The 17,940-nt window shown below is 38.5% G+C and overlaps 1 protein-coding gene across 6 annotated transcripts in view; it reads right to left on the bottom strand.

Annotated features, from left to right (window-relative positions):
- Positions 1–17,940, bottom strand: part of LOC140196247 (disks large homolog 1) — a 485,196-nt gene that overhangs the window by 185,118 nt on the left and 282,138 nt on the right. For 4 of the 6 annotated variants that reach the window (XM_072255108.1, XM_072255109.1, XM_072255112.1 and 1 more), the window contains 2 exons: positions 12,870–12,968; positions 8,719–8,772 (listed from right to left, as the gene is read on the bottom strand). In XM_072255108.1, coding sequence (XP_072111209.1) covers positions 8,719–8,772; positions 12,870–12,968 — 153 coding nt within the window. The remainder of the gene's footprint in view (positions 1–8,718; positions 8,773–12,869; positions 12,969–17,940) is intronic. The other 2 variants (XM_072255110.1, XM_072255113.1) reach the window with 1 other exon arrangement.

Genomic DNA, 17,940 nt, shown 5'->3' with positions numbered 1-17,940 from the left:
GAGATTTGATCAAGGGTGGCATAGCAGTGTAGTGTTTAGCACAATGCTTTACAGTACCAGCGAACCAGGTTCAATTCCAGCAACTGCCTGCAAGGAGTTTGTATATTTTCCCCGTGATCATGTGGGTTTCCTCCGGGTGCCCTGGTTTCCTCCCACAATCCAAAGATGTACCAGTTGGTAGGTTAATTGGTCATCCAGGGTTAAATTGGGGGATCGCTGGCCAGCGAGGCTTGAAGGACCTATTCCACGCTGCGTCTCGATAAATAAATAAATCAATATGATAAGCCTAGACAAGACAGGAAAGCAACTTTTTCCCTTAGATGAATAAAAAAGGCATGGAATTAGTTGAACAGTTAGAGAAAGAGTAAGGGAAAATGTACCCCAGTCAGAAAATAATTGGGGTCTGGAACTCATTGCCTGAAACCCTGCAAGGCAAAAAGCATCATCATATCTAAAGACCGTTTGGACGTGCAGTTAAAACATTTTTATTGTCATTGTACCAGACCTACTGAATGGAGAGCTCTTTTTTGACTAGCACAAACAAGAAAGGCCAAAAGGTGTTTGGTCCTCCAGTTCCTATGATTCATTCAATTATTTTAAGCATTCTCCAAGATGTAAACACAACTTTGCAGAATATTTACACAAATGAAGTGCTTTGGCAGGTCATAAAAATGATATCTCAACACATGACATGAGGGAAGTGCTCAGTGCCATATGCTGTTGTTTGAATCCTACAGTTAGGACAGATACACACTCTTTGCCCAACCAGTCTGCCCTAACTATCTATCACCATTTTCATACTAATCCCAACTATATGCTCCCCACACTCCTGTTAACACTCCCTCTCCCCCAGACTCTGCCATTCACTTGCATACGAGAGGCCAATAAGCCTGCACATCCATGATCTGAGAAAGGAAACCGGAATTTGGAGGAAACACATGCAGTCACATGGAGAATGTACAAACTCCACTCAGACAGGACCCAAGTTCAGCATTGAATACGGGTTGCTGGGGCTGGGAGCTTCAGTCACCTCAGGAAAGTTTGAAGTCTACAGAACAAAAACCATCCTATTTGTTAGCCTCAGAGTTCTAATCATACAACTCTCACAGGTTTCCAAGTTTCAAGAACAATATGGGGAACCAAAGTAAGAATTAAAAATAAAATATATATTTGAAACAGTTACTTTGGGGCAGAGTGGAAACAACAGATATACCAGCTGGTTGAGTGGTGTCGAAGCAACGTCCTTTCACTCAACGTCAGTAAAACCAAGGAACTGATTGCGGACTTCAGAAAGGGCAAGATGAGGGAACACACACCAGTCCTCATCAGGCGATCAGAAGTGGAAAGAATGAACAGTTTCAAGTTTCTGGGTGTCAACATCTCTGAGGATCAATTGTGGGTGAACATATTGATGCAAAGAAGGGACGGCAGCTGTTATATTTTATTGGGAGCTTGAGGACACTTGGTATGTCACTAAAGACTCTCACAAATTTCTACAGATATACAGTACTGTGGAGAGCATTCTAATTAGTTGCATTATTGTCTGGTGTCGATGGGCCACTGTACAGAATTAGAAAAAGCTGCAGAAAGTTGCAAACTCAGCCAGCTCCATTGTAGGCACGAGCCTCCCCAGCATCCAGGACTTCTTCAAGAGGTAATGCCTCAAAAAAGGTAGCGTCTGACATTAAGGACCCCCATCACCCAGGCCAAGCCCCAATCCCATTGCTACCATCAAGGAGGTGGTACACGAACCTGAAGACACACGCTCAGTAGCTTCTTCCCCACCGCCATCAGATTTCTGACTGGACAATGAACTGATATGCTTTTTTTTTTCTGTTTTGCTCTTTTTATATACTACTTATTTAATTTAGTTATACATATTTCTGATTGTAACTCATTTTTTTAATGTATTGCAATATACTGCTGCCACAGAACAACATAGTTCATGAACATATTCCAATGATATTAAACCTGATTCTGATTTAATAGCATCCGGTAAACAAGTGCAAGACACTAACCAATATGAAGAAGTACAAATGAGGAAATTATTGAAGTATGAAGTTAAGGATTAAAAGACATCTTTTATAATTCAACTATTGCAACATCTCAATAAAGGGATTTTTACAGTGGAATTTTGTTATGTCATGGTAATGATTAAACTTCAGAGTGCATCAGCTAAGAATGCATTACCAGCTAAGCCATCTTTAAGGATACTATTCTTTCAGAAACAAAGAGTAGCCACAACAGACAAATGCAAAAAATTTAGGTCACCCACATCAAACCACAACAGGATGTCTGTATATTCCCCCTTGAATGTACAGTTGCAAGAAAAAGTGAACCCTTGCAATTACCTGGTTTTCTGGATTAATTACTCATAATCTTCATCTAAGTCACAATAATAGACAAATATAATCTGACTAAATTAATAACACAGACAATTGTCTTTTCATGTCTTTATTGAACACATTGTTTAATCATTCAGAGTCCAAGCTGGAAAAAGTACATGAACCTCTGTATTTAATAACTGGCAGAAATTTCTTTAGCAGCAATAACCTCCACCAAATGTCTTCTGTAGCTGCTGATCAGACTTGCACAGCAGCGAGGAGGAATCTTGGAACATTGCTTCATACAGAACTGTTTCAGATCATCAGTATTTCTGTGATATCTTGCATGAACATCCCTCTTCAGGTCATGCCACAGTATCTCAATGGGTAAAGGTCTTAGACTCTGATTTGGCCATTCCAAAACATGAATTTTCTTCTTTTTAAACCATTCTGTTGATTTACTTGTCTTTTGGATCATTGTTTTGTTGTATCATCCAATTCCTATTAAGCTTCAGGTAATGGACCACTATCTTGACATTCTCCTGTAAAATACCTTGGTACAATTTTGAATTCATTGTTCCCTCAATGGTTGCAAGCTACCCAGGCCCTGTGGCAGAAAAGCAGCCTCACACCATGATGCTCCTTCCATCATGCTTCACAATTGGGTTAATGTTTTGGTGTTGGTGTGCAGTGCCCTTTTGCCTCCAAACACAGCAATAATGCATTTCCACCAGAAAGTTTAATTTTTATCTCATCTCTTCACAGAACATTGACCCAGAAGTATTGTGGAACATCCAGGTGGTCTTTTTCAAACTTGAGACATGCAACAACATTTTTGGTTTTGGAGAGCAGTGGTTTCCTCCATGGTGTCCTTCCATGAACACCATTCTTGTTCAACGTTTTTCTTATAGTGGGCACATGAGCAGAGACTTCAGCAAGTTCTAGAGATTTCTGCAGGTCTTTTGCTGTTACCCTCGGATTCTTTATCACCTCCTTCAGCATTGCATGTTGTGCACTTCGCAGAGAGCCCATTCTTAGGGAGAGTATCAGCAGTAATGAACTTCCTCCATTTGTACACAAATTTCTCCTCTTGTGGATTGATGAACACTTGGGTCTTTCGAAGTGCTTTTGTCAGCTTTTCCAGCATCATGCATCCCTACCAATTCTTCTTCTAAGGTTCTTTAAAGTTGTTTTCATCAAGGCATGGTGCACATAAATTGATCTTTGTTGAGAAGAGCAGGCTCTGTCAGTAACCTGACTTTGTGTGCCATTTTTATAGGTCAGGGCACCTCTACATCCAAGCTCATCTCATTGATTGGAACACCTGACTACAAATAGCTTTGGTTTAAATGGTGCTTTCAGTATTGATGAGAAGAAATACAATTGTTTATGTGTTATTAGTTTAGGCAGAATGTGTTTGTTTATTATTGTGACTTAGATGAAGTTCAGACCACATTTTATGAGCAATTAATGCAGAAAACTAGGTATTTACAAATGGATCACAAACTGCTCCATGCAACTGTATACCCAATTCAAGTTTAAACACAAAAATGGCAGTCAAGCTACGAGTTCCTCCACCACTGAAGAGACTGCCTTCATTTCCTCAAGAAATTAATATATGCGTTCCTTCCCTCTGCACCACTATTATTTTGCTGATAACTGGTAAAGGCCCACATCAATTTGGAATTTACTTTAAAGTATTCCATTTGGGAGATAGGTTAATCACCTGCTTACATATAGGGCCATAAGACCATTAGACGTAGGAGCAGAAATAGGCCATTCAGCCCATCATGTCTGCTCTGCTGATTTATTATCCCTCTCAACCGAACTCTCCTGCCTTTTCCTTGTAACCTATGACACCAAGAACCTGTCAAACCAACAGCTTGGCCTCCACAGCCACCTGTGGCAATGAATTCCACAGATTCACCACCCTCTGGCTCAGGAAATTCCACACCTCTTTTTTTTTAAAGTGATAGCCCTGTATTCTGAGAATGTGCCATCTTTATCCTAGACTCCCATCATGGGAAACACCCTCTCCACATCTACTCTGTCTAGGCCATTCAAATTTGTAGTTACCTTGATAAGAAGAAATTAGATGTTAACAACTGGAAGAAATAAATGACAGTATATTTCCTGCAATGTTGATATTGATCATGAGTAGAAAAACACAGATGCAGAGAGCTAGATTTGTAATTGAAAAGACACAACAGAACATAACAACTTGAAACTGCTACATTAAATGCACATCTCTCGCTGGGTGCAAAGATGCCATCATTTAACGAATATTCATCGCATAGCTAATAGTTTTAATGTAGAATGCTAACTGGGCATTGCAATGCACACCTTTGTCTTTGAAGTAATGTAGTGCCCAGGGCATTTACAACAGAATGCAACTGAACTAGAAAGTTATCTGGTTGGACTAACAGTAATGATTTCTGGAAAATTGCAACATTTTCAGCAGCTTCAATCATAGTCTGTGAGAAAACAGAGCTAAGTTGGAATATGATTAGGTAACTGGCAGGTAACTAGGAATATAGTTAATCTTCATATAGAATGGAGAAAATATTAGCTGTGACATACGGTACATTCTTCCTACAACAGTTGAGAAAAAGTTGAGAAAAATTCAGCAGAATTGCTCCTTTAAAAGCCAATCATTCAAATAATATAAGTTAAAAATGTTTTGGAATGCCTTCAGGGCATTCTTGATATAAAATATGTTACACAAAGAGCAATTAAAATGTTTTTGACAATAGAGTTTCTGTGCAATGAACCAGAATTGATTAGAGAGCTTAAGGTAAAAGAACTCTTAGGACCAAGTGATCATAATATGATCAAATTCACCCTGAAATTTGAGAATGAGAAGCTAAAGTCAGATGTATCAGAATTACAGTGGAGTAAAAGGAATTGAAGAGGCATGAGAGAGGATCTGGACAGAATTGATTGGAAACGAACACTGGCAGGGACGACGGCAGAGCAGCAATAGCTGGAATTTCTCAAGGCAATTCGGAAGGCACAGGATATATACATCCCAAAGAGGATGAAGCATTCTAAAGGAAAGATGACACAACCATGGCTAACAAGAGAAGTAAAGACAGGATAAAAGCCAAAGACAGGGCATATGATAGAGCAAAGTTTAGTGGGAAGTTAGAGGATTGGGAAGCTTTTAAAAACCAACAGAAGGCAACTAAAAAAGTCATTAAGGTAAAGATGGGTATGAAAGTAAACTAGCCAATTATATTAAAGAGGATACCAAAAGTTTCTTCAGATACATAGAGTGTAAAGGAGAGGCAAGAGTGAATATTGGACCGCTGGAAAATGATGCCAGAGAGGTAGTAATGGGGGACAATGAAACAAGTATTTTGCATCAGTCTTCACTGTGGAAGACACTAGCAGAATGGTGCAAGTTCTAGCTGTCAGGGGGCATGAAGTATGTGAAGTTACCATAACTAGAGAGAACGTTCTTGGGAAACTGAAAGGTCTAAAGGTAGATAAGTCACCTGGACCAGATGGTCTACACCTCAGAGTTCAGAAAGAGGTGGCAGAAGATATCAAGGATGCATTAGTATTAATCTTTCAAGACTCACAAGATTCTGAATGGATCCAGAAGACTGGAAAATTGCATATGTCACTTCATTCTTCAAGAAGGGAGAGAGCAGTGGAAAGCAAGCTATAGACCCGTTAGTCTGACCTCAGTGACTGGGAAGATGTTCAAGTCAATTAATAAGAATGAAGTCTCAGGGTACTTGGAGGCGCATGATAAAACAGGCCAAAGTCAACATGGTTTCCTTGAGGAAAAATCTTGCTTGACAAATCTATTGGAATTCTTTGAAGAACTAATAAGCAGGATAGACAAAGGAGAATTGATTTAATTGATTTTCACATTGTATGTCAATGATTTGGATGATGGAATTGATGGCTTTGTTGCAAAGTTTGCAGACAATATGAAGATAGGTGGAGGGGCGGGTAGTTTTCAGGAAGTAGAGAGGCTATAGAAGGACTTGGACAGATTAGGAGAACGTGCAAAAGGGTGGCAGATGGAAAACAGCGTCGGGAAGTGTATGGTCATGCACGTTGGCAGAAGAAATGAAAGGTTGACTATTTTCTAAATGTGGAGAAAATACAAAAAAACTCGTGATGCAAAGGGACTTGGGAGTCCATGTGTAGGATTCCCTAAAGGTTAATTTGCAGGTTGAGTCAGTGGTGAGGAATGCAAATACAATTCATTTCAAGAGGACTAGAATATAAAAGCAAGGATATAATGTTGGGACTTTATAAGGCACTGGTGAGGAGCACAGAGAGTAGTTTAGGAGCACAGAGAGTAGCTTTGGGCTTCTCATTTTGGAAAGGATATGCTGAAGCTGGAGATGGTTGAAAGCAAATTCATAAAAATGATTCCAAGATCAAATGGCTTGTCATATGGCTCCAGGCCTGTATTCACTAGAATGAGGGGTGACCACATTGACACCTATCAAATGTGAAAGGCCCTGACAAAGGGGATACAGAGAGGATGCTTCCTATGGTGAGAGAGTCCAAGACCAGAGGGGACACTGCAAAAAGTGTTCCTTTAAAATATTTCTCTAATCATCCAAAAGTGCAAATTGGTTAGAAAATCCATAACTTGGCTGACACTCCAATAGGCATCCTTTTAGAACAGAGATAAGGAAGAATTTCTTTAGCCAGGGAGTGGTGAATCTGTGGAATTCTTTGCCACAGGCAGCTGTGGAGGCCAAGTCTTTATGTATATTTAAAGCAGAGATTGATAGATTCTTGATTGTTCAGGGCATTTCGGGATACAGGGAGAAGGCAAGAGATTGGGGCTGAGAGGGAAATTAGATCAGCCATGATGAAATGGTGGAGCAGACTCAATGGGCCAAATGGTCTAATTCTGCTCCTCTGTCTTATGGTCTTAAATGAGATTGTCCGAATGACTGAAATGGTTTGGTGAATTCTCCTAAAGAATAATTTTTTTTTTTTTTTGCAAATGCATCAACTGCGAATGCACACAACAGCCTAAAAAATGATTTGTGGAAATTTTGAATTCTAGCAAACAAATCAGTATACTTAAATAACAATTCCTGCTTTATAAATTGCAAACCTACTGAATATTTCATGGATTCCAAGTAGCTGATAATGTAGGAGCAATGAAAGATTGTTTACTGTCTCCATAAATGATGGACAATTTCTTCAAACTCTGGGGAAAAAATATGCAAGTCTGAAAAGGTAGATTTAACTTAAGCTGTGCACCATCTAATTTGAAGCTACTATACTGTATGTGCCTGCATCGAAAAACAATATTTTTTTAAAAAGCGACATCCAGCATAGAACTGGCAGACTGCATCGAGTATTTTCTGGTTACATACACCATGAACCTTAACGGAAAATGCTGACAACTTTGCTGGTTTATGCAAGAGTTTTCCACCTAATGTGAAGGGAATGCAGGAAGACTGTCTTAGTATCTAAGATGCTCATGTAAGGGGTTTCTTCTTTTATGTTACTGCTAAGGCTAATAAAATGGTTTCTTTGCTATGCTTGAATAAAATGGCTTCTCTGTGATGTTAACTGCTGAGACAGTGGTTCTCTCTCTAGCAGCTTGTTTGGGTTATAATTACTGATATCGAGAATTATATTCATTTGCTAACCAATTAGGATAGATGTTATTCTTTCTTGTGTGTCTGTAAGCTATTGTATTCGCGGGCTTTGGGCAGAAGGCGCGATGGGGACAAAGAGAGGAGGCACGATGCTGTAAGCTGGGCAACGGAGTGGACTCCGATCGGGAGTCCGAGGCCCAGGATCTTCGGCGAGGAGAGGAGACGAGGACAGACTCAAGTAGAGCGTTTGATCGATCACCGAGGGTGGTCCCATTTGAGGGTCAGCGGAGTTCTGAAGACATCGACTGGAGACCCCATTAATAGAGCTCCAACGGTTATACACGAAGTGGTTGAACTTTGATAAGTTTGGCGTCTTTTACTTTCCTTTTATATTGTATCTCTATTAATTACATAGTTTCAGTAAATACTTATAAAGTGTAATCATTTAATCGCATATGGTGTACTGCCTGTTATTCGGCGGGGTGGGGTACATCACACAGCATCCACATAAACTTGATTACCCAGTTTGGCGGGGCCGAAGGCTGCTCCCTCTAGAAAAAAGCGAGCTGAGCGAGCCTGAGGCTTACCAGGGGGCTACACTCAGAGGTCTGTCCATTGCTGGCAGCCTGCTTTTATTTAATTCCAGTGTTTTAATATTAATTTTCAAATACAAGATTCACAAACAGAAAAAGCAATTCTTGCTATATGGATGGAAAAGGAATTATAAGTCACAGCAGAAAGTGTTCCTTTAAAATATTTCTCCAATCATCTTAGAGTGCAAATTGGTTAGAAAATAGATAACTTACGTAAGGCTGACACTCCAAACTATCTGTATTCACCACAACAGGAGGTGGATTAGCCTTTAAAAAGAAGACGAAGACAACCTCGTTAAAATGTTCACAATGCAAATCATATTAAAATGCAATTCAATAGATGTATAAAAACTGGAATTTAAAAGCTGAATTCATTTTAGCCATCCCACTCAAAAAACAACTGAATTACTTATGAAATACATCATTCCATCAATCTGGCTGATAAATTGTTGAAGAACTTTTTGATAAGTCTGTCTTGCTCTATTATTGCGTTCAGAATTTTTTTTACAGAAGTGTGATGTAATAGAGCTATACCTTTCAATAATGCAGCACAGAAATGCGACTTACAGGCTCACCTTCCACGTAAAGACATCATTCCAAGTCCCATTTATCCATTCTTTTTCCACATCCCTTTATCCAGCTGTCCAATATAAACTTAAATGTTGGCACCTTCTGCTTCAATTACTACTTTTATTGAACATGAATTTTATAATCTTCTTTGCTTCAATCAAAATGGTGAAGCATACTAGCATAGAATTTAAAATGCCTCCATTTAACCCATTTACTTTCCTTGAATTTTGTGGGGAAAAATTACATCTTTTAGAATGAAAACCCTCATCCATTGAATAGGAGAGGTTGCAGAACAGATTTAGCCCAAGTTTTGTGCTTTCTGTGAATAATAGTTTTTAAATCCAGTTTACCATCCTCCAAAATATACTGTGTCTTTTAAATCCCTTGTGTAAAACTTCCAGAAAATATCTTGTCTAAAGCTTTTCTACTGTTAATATATATCTGTATTTTCCTCTTTCATAATTATATTTATAGATCACAGAAAGAGGTCCTCCAGCCCAACTGGAGCATGCCAACCACAGCATTCGCTTTTTGTCCTATAACCCTCCAAGTCCTTCCCTTCCATGGACCTATCCAAATGCCTTCTGCATGTTATAATTGTACCCACCTTGAGCACTTCCTCTGACAACTCATTCTAGGTACTCACTACACTTGGTGTGAGGTTACTTCTCAGGTCTCTTTTAAATTTTTCCCCTCTTATCTTGTATCTGTGCCCTGCAGCTTGGACTCCCAACCCTAAGGAAAAGGCTATAACTATCCATCTTATCCATACTACTTATGATTTCATAAATTACTTAGGTCACCACTCATTCTTCTGCGGTGCAGGGAATAAAGATCAAATGCAACCAACCTCTTCTTGCAACTCAGGCCCTATAGTCTAAGCAACATCCTTGTAATGCTCTTCTGCACCCTCTCCAGCCTGACAGTGTCATTTCGATGGGTTGTAATCATAGTGAAGAAATTGGGTTTTGCCCAACGCCCAAATTATGTGTCACCAAAAACATCTCAAAATTGGGAATCCTCTAAAAATCCCCTTTCATCAACACCCTTTGAGAAATAAAGGACTCTAGCTTGCATTCATAGTCAGCAGCTCTTGGCTGAGCTCAAGCTCTCATCTCTTTTGTGCAAGTAGGTCTACTCAGTTGAAGTATTCTCTGCATTGTAGTAAAAGGGTAAGGTTTGCCAAATAGAATTTTTCTTTTGAACTTCATACCAACTACTACTTTTCCTGTAATTACATCCTTCAAGACCTTAATTTTACTTGTCACTTATGCTCACTATGGGAAGTATTTGAATGGGATTTGAGCAGAGTATAAAAGGAAACACCAATTGGACCAAATGAAGCACAAATATAAAAGAGGACAATTTGCAGACTTGGCAATATTTTCAACTGTTTGAAGACTGCAAAATGCAAAGGCGATGTAGAGAACCATTTCACCATGATATCAGTAAGAATATTGTGCTAATAAGAGGTGAAATTGATTAAAATAAAAGCTCCTTGGAGCAACACATCCGTATGAAAAATCTAACATAAATAACTCATTTGGTCTTTTGAAGATAAGAATGCATTTTTATTTACGCTCCTTCACTGAGAAGTGGGAATTTTTCACACATCAATAATTCAAATAAAATTTCTTTGTTCCACCTATCTCAGCCAAGTGCAATTAATATTTATAGCAAGGTATTTAATAATTAGAATTTACAGATGTAAAGTTGCTAAAAAAATGAACAAAACTATTTGATCAGTTTAAAATCAAAGTGTTCATTTGAAGTTGATAATGTTACAATTTGTATTCTATGGAAATCAAAATCAACATTTACTAGCCAAATATATCATGACCAAATAACACACCTCAGCAGAATTGCACTAATACAGCCAATGAAGGAAAATGTTCATGTTTCACCTCAAACTTTATTCAGATGGACTGAGTTTTATCACATTATTGTGGATTAATCCTATTTGTGTGAACAGGGCAGTAATTAAGAACGGGCAAAGACAAAATACAAATGGGCAACTAAGCTTGATCTCATAATCACCTGCAAGAGAAGGCGTGCTCTTACCCAGAAAAGCAGGTTGATAATGGGAAGGGAGGGAAGGAGAAGAGTAAATATCAAAAAACAATAAATCCTCTTGCAATGTGCAAATTCCTTTACCCGTGGGGATAGGAACCACATCAACTAGATGCCAAGCAAGTGGCATAGATGTGGGATCAAACAATCCAAGTCTATCAGTCTGAACTACTAGAAGGAGTTTATCTTGATTTCATAAGGAACATCCAGTTTGGCAAGTAGCACAAAAAAAAATCAAAGGCAAAAAAAAAATCACGGAAAAACGAGCAAAGAACTTTGACAAGCTAATTCTGCAGCACTTGGTTGGTGGTAATGGGAAATGGTAAATATTAAAAAGGATCAAAATGTATGCCCTGCATTGAAAGTGCTCTCAGAACTCTGTGATTTGAAAATATACTGCAGTTGTGGGTGTCTGCACTTTCTCAGAAGAACGGTGGTCTGTATCATGGGACACCCAGGAATTGAAGTGTATATACTAATTAATGTAACAATTTCTGATACAAATAGATTTTTCCAAACTGATGACTATATTCATTAAAAGGGTTATAAATGACTATTTCCAAACATACTGATTCATAAAATTCAAAAAGGATAGGCTAGGATTTCCAAAACTGAAGTCTGGCAAACGGCCTATTTCTGCTCCTTTGTCTTATGGTCAAATGACAGATTGCCCAGCACAGCAGTAACTTGTGACTCTGAGGCTACACTTAAATTACTGTGACCCAAATCATTTATATTAGAACCAGACAGGCCAAAGGGGAAATGGCAATGAAAGTATTAAGATAATAGGTATCTGTCCTGGTCCATAATTTAAATTCAACTTCAAAACCAAGGGCATTTAGCATTTTTTGCCAGGCTTCCAAAATATAAATATTTTGGGTTCTGAACACTTATTAATATTTTTACTTTCTCTATGTTATTCAAGTATCTCAATTTGTGCAAACATCTCAGCTTTCCCATTTCACACCTCATTTGCACATTGAATTCAATTAGTTTTCAAAGTATAATTTGAATATTTATTCTAACACCTCCATCTCATCATTCTCTTGAGGCAGGCAACCAGAACCAAAGAACACCTTGGACTTTGGGGCTCCACAAGCACAGTTAGAGAAATTATTTCAAAGCAATAAATAGAACAGAAATTGCAAAAGGAGTGCTACATGTTTTCCCCGTGGATATGCAAGACACCTCTGGATTGGCAAGTGGGAAAAAAAATGTGCCATGGCTGATCACCACAATCAGCCAGAAGATCCATTCCATTAACGGATTATTATACTGCAAAAAACAGCCATTGAAAAGATGAAGTAATGCACTGTTCTTACAGGAGATGAGAGGAAAGAGTTGGTGCAGTTTAAGGAATATGTCATAGCAAATAAAACAAAATCTGGTGTTAAAGATGTTAAAATTCAAAATGCATACTAGTTGCTTGCTTTACAAGCAGCTGGTAAATCCAGAATGGTGAACAAAATAATGAAAATATCAGGCAGTATGCATTAGAAAAGGGCCAGTAAACTATCAGGTCACTACTGAGGTGCGAAAACAAAACAAGGTTCAAGATGGTTATTTTTTCAGCCAAAGCTGGCATTTTTCTTTGGTTCTAATTGCTCTTCATAGAAATGCAGTGATCTAAAAAAAGAACATATTAAGTTGAACAATGCACAAAATAAGTTTTGAATGTACAGCAACAAAATCAAAGCATTCAAAAGAAAAAAAAGGAACAAAACCTGTTGACTGTCAGACGAGAAGACACTGGCTTCAGCGGGGACTGGCATAACAGGGATCACAGGGATAACAGGAGTAGAGGGAGGAGTAGCTTCTATCTGCTAAACAATAGCAAAGGGATCAAATTTCAAGGTACACGACAACAGATCAACACATTTAATCCTAATAGCATAATAAAGAATCCAAAAATATACTTCTTAATAGCAAACGTAAAAATTGAGAGTAAGAACCAAACAAGAATTTTGAGGGGGGAGAAAAATGCAAACCAAAGTTTAACCATGAAACATGAGATAAAGTGAAGTATTCCTTCTGAACAATTTAAAACACCACAGTGCAATCTCAATATAACACCACTCTCCGGGATTAACTTTAACACTAGCATCATAAATAACCTAAGTATTTAATTAATTTTGGTCCCCCCTCCCCCCCAAGTTCCTTTTATTGACATGGCCCCATATCCCAATGCTCTCATCCAACTGGAAACTATTTCACCAATGTTGTATTATACACACAAACACACCAAAAGAGTTGACTAGATTTTGCCAAATCCATTCAATCTCAATTGCTGCATTCCAAGCTACAATTTGTGGAACAGTTCTAATCGTACCCCCAGCAATGGATCGCCGATCCTTTTCCCAGAATCTATTGCATCCTTCTCAGTACTGTTGTCTCAAGAGGGACTTCAGCAAACAAAGGTTTCTCCCAGTCTCATGGTTTACCTGTGACTCTGCAATAACTGGGACACAGCTGCACATAAAGAACACTGTGATAACATTGGAGCCATAAAATCCCATCTAACTACGCAAAGCAAGTGAATCTACACCAACTCTCCCTGGGGGTCAGGTCTACAGAAAAATACTCCAAGGAATGGGTCCCAGAGACATCAAATCTTCATGATTCCACATCTGTTGATGTTAGAACCCATTTGCCACTATGCTGTACAATCATTTAATCTATTCATTCCATACAATCTAATAAAGCTAATACATCCATGCATAAAGGACTGCTGACTTTGATCTCTATACCACAATGAAATAAAACATACAGAATTGGGTGACAAACGTATCTCCATGCCTATGACATAAGAGGGGCTATATTAAGATTGCACTGTATTTGTTTAATTCATATACAAGATATTCGGTACTAATACCTCCCACCAAGTTCCACTCCATGTAAAAAATACCCATGTACGATTTAGCAGCAAAGCAATGGAGGCACTAAAATACCTCAATAAAACTGACTACATCCCAAAGTGAAATTGTGATCTTATTCAATCAGACTTAGCCATTTTTCCTAAAGCATTAAAAGGACGGTAGGTACATAATGTTCTTTCTTTGAGATATCGACCAATTTATTCTTAGTGGGTTTCTAATTAACACCAAACCATCTTCAAATTATTGGGCAAAAGAAAACAATTTCCTTTGTGATGCATATGCAATTGCAAAGATTAGATAATTAGCTTGTTAGATTAGTGATAATGATGAGAATTCTAAAGTATAAATTGAGATTTTAAACATTTGAAAATAAGCAGAGCAATAATATTGTAAAACTGAATAACACCTAATAAATATTTATGAATCCTGGAAGGTAATGGATCAGAAGGCAGTACCAATACAAACTTCAAAATGGATGCGGCAAATATATGAACTCAGGCAAGATATTCAATCTCAACATTAAATATCCATAAAAAACACATTACTCGTGGAGAACTGATGCCCTTTCACTGTACATGGCTAGTGCTTCTGCTGTACACAGCACTGGTGTCCACAACCATCTGGTCCTACAGCTACTCTGCAGTTATTTTTCAATTAAATTTACATCCCAGGGAACATGTCCCCATTTCTGCATCATCCTTATGGTCTTATTGTGGTCTCTCTCTTGTCATATTAAAACTTTGGTTCACAGTTGCAAGTACTAGGAGGTTGGATTCGCAGGGGCAGAAAACACAGGTCGAACAAAAAATGCAGCCTGGGTCTTCAAGTGGGAAATTGAATCAATTTTGCATTGAATTTTCAAAATTGCATCAAACCAATCAGGTGTTTATGTGTCTGTCTGTCGCCTCTGTTGTCTATGTCTGTGTGAAGTGTGTCTGCCTGTGTGAAGTCTGTCTGTAGTGTATGTTCTTTTTATTATTTTTCCCAGTAGTTCTAATGAGTATTTGATTTTAATCAAGCAGAACCATCACATTTGCATAATATCCCATCAAATCTCAGGAACATCAAAAATTGATTGACATACAATTCATTATACTGACTTCACTCAGTGAAAAGAACAGCTCCCTTGTACACAAGTAGTCGCCTATGAGGAGGAAAATATCTCCTACTCAGTAGAGTGTTGCACCGCCATTTAAGTCAATGAAACAATTATACTCAAACCAGAGAAAGTTAACTGCAGCTTTTCAATAAGAACCAAGGGGGATAAACTTCATTTAGAGTTTCCAACTCTATATAAATCATTCTCTCTCATTACAGTGGGTACTGATTCATGGACTATTAAAGCAAAATCTGCAGATGCTGGAAAGAAAAACAAGAACACTGGAAGTACCAAAGAAACTGGGCAGTTTATGTGGAGTAAGAAAAAAAGTTAACATTTGGGGTCAACCAACACACATCAAAGTTGCTGGTGAACGCAGCAGGCCAGGCACCATCTCTAGGAAGAGGTACAGTCGACGTTTCAGGCCGAGAGCCTTCGTTAGTTCATTATCAGAAATGGAAGATGCAATTAAGTCCATTTTAAAAGGATCTAGTGCTTTCCCAGCGTACATGACAAACAAACTCTTCTTGGGCTTCCAGCTGGGTACAGGAACCAATTTCTAACTGACATTTCGGTAACAAACCCTGCCATCTTCATCAGGGATGATGCCCAGGCCTGTTTTAAATTACAGAGAAGGGGACGGGATTGGGCAAATGCTGGAAGTACAGAGAACCCAGGTGGCACAATGGAACTGATACAATCCAAGAGTGGGTACTGAGGACTTTTTAATTATAGCTGAACTGTCTGGAGATGTAAATAGAGGAAGATAGATGAGTCAAGCCCATTGAGACTCAATACTGTATTAAATGTTCAGATAATCAGTTTATAACAAAGGGATCAGTTCTGGTGGCAGAATTAATTTTAAAGACTGTTACAACATTACTTCTTAGGTTTTTGCTTAAAGTAATATGAAGGAGATTATGCCAGCAGATATTTCGCTGAAAACCCACTGCTCCAACAAAATGTCTCCTGAGCTCCATCTTCATTTGAATCACATTTGCACTCTACTGTGCCGAAACATCCGATGTTAAATCTGTTTACATTCACAAATCTTCTATTCCCTTATAAGCTTTTTTATTCAACTCATAAGCCCCATTAATGATGAGATGCCTCATTCCTAAATTATGTGAACACCAATAGGTAGCTTCATTGTGACATCGTGCTCCCTTCCGAAAACAGCATAAAAACAAATCCTCCCTGCCACTATTTCACTGCTGCCCAGATCAGGAACCGATGGCCGACTCAGACTTGTGTAAAGAAGGTAAAACACTGAACAGTGTAGATCTGCAGCTACAGCAACAATACGCAGTTAAAATTTGGAGCAAAGAATCAAGGAATCATACTCGAGTATCAGCAATGTATGAGATTTGGGTACTGAGTCAACTTGGCAAAACAATTCAACTTTTTTTAAACAACAAAAAGGAAGCATTGAACCTTAGGAAAAGAGGATCTCAGCAAGTTTCAGCCAAAACACGTCTAACCATCCAAAACCTGATTATATACTTAGTTTTGATGATGCATATTAAGTGTAGGGTCCCTCAAAGGGTCTCAGTTGCAGAATGCTCTCACAGAACAAACCAGCAGAAGCTGCTGACCAACATCTCTTGCTAATGGTTCAATTCTACAAATTGTGTACAAAACGTTCAGTATATTTATTCCTCCATTCCAGGAGAAGGAATGGGGCTGTGTATTTCTTCCCTTAATGAACTTCTAATATGATCCAGGAGGATGAATATACATGGCTATGACAAGTTGGAGTTGAGTGGATTTTGTTAAAACTAGTTGAAAACAACAGGCAGAGACAGGACACTGTCTGCAGAATGGTGGGTTAAAGGTTGTAGATATCAGACAAATTAATTAACAAAGTGGAGAAACAGTTCCAAAAATTACATTTAAAAATTTTTTTTAAAACAGGATGTGACAGGTGACTGGAAAGTGCAGCCGAAAGTGGTATGGAGGCGTATACGATATTAGTCTCTTAGATGGGCCCATGATTGTACAGTGAATAGAGGGAAATGGACACTGTGCAGGCAGAAGGGATTAATTTAGTTCAGTTTTTAATTACAGCCTTAATTAATCTGGCACAACATTGTTGACTGTAGGGGCTGTTTCTGTGATGGGCTGTTCTATATAACCTTAGTGAATTAATAGTATGTACTACATAATAAATAACTGTAGAATTCAACAAATCTTTCAGACATCTGAAATAAGACTTAAATTAGAACTCAGAGGGAAATGATCTTACTAAGAACAATGGCCACCGTCGTAATTGTTATTGCATGGCTTGCATCTTGATTTACGCACTAAAATTGTACTGGCGTTACCATCAAAACAATTCCACGTATACTGACCTTATGAACGGAACCAGTTGACCATGAGCTGTCCGACCACCAACCACTAGAAGCTTCCACTTTAGCAGTACTTTTTGTTGGGCTTTTCTTAACACTGTCACGCAGATTTGTGAACTTGCCCCTATGCTTAGTCGAGGATATAGGAAGAGTTGCAGAGGTATAATACTTGTGTGTACTGAAGAGCCGCTGCTGTGGTTCCAGGCACTGTTGACGCGGATTCACTTGTAACCTTGGGTTACTTGAAAATTGAATTAACCTCCCCACCTCACAACCTTCTGGCACAACACAAGAGTATGCATGCTTGTAACAATAAGTTGTCATTTTGCAGCTCAGAAGGAGAAAGAAATGATAATTGCAAATTGCCAGGTCAGGCAGAAAGCAGAGAAAAAATTAGTATTGCAATGTTGGAACATTTGTCACAGAAGTGCTCCGCTAGGAAAAGCAGAGAAGCAGAATCTGATTCTAGCCA

Source organism: Mobula birostris, chromosome 4, assembly GCF_030028105.1.
Source record: "Mobula birostris isolate sMobBir1 chromosome 4, sMobBir1.hap1, whole genome shotgun sequence".
NCBI classification, from domain to species: Eukaryota; Metazoa; Chordata; class Chondrichthyes; order Myliobatiformes; family Myliobatidae; genus Mobula; species Mobula birostris.
The sequence above is the reverse complement of the archived record's forward strand: the minus strand, read 5'-3'. Positions and strand labels throughout refer to the sequence as shown.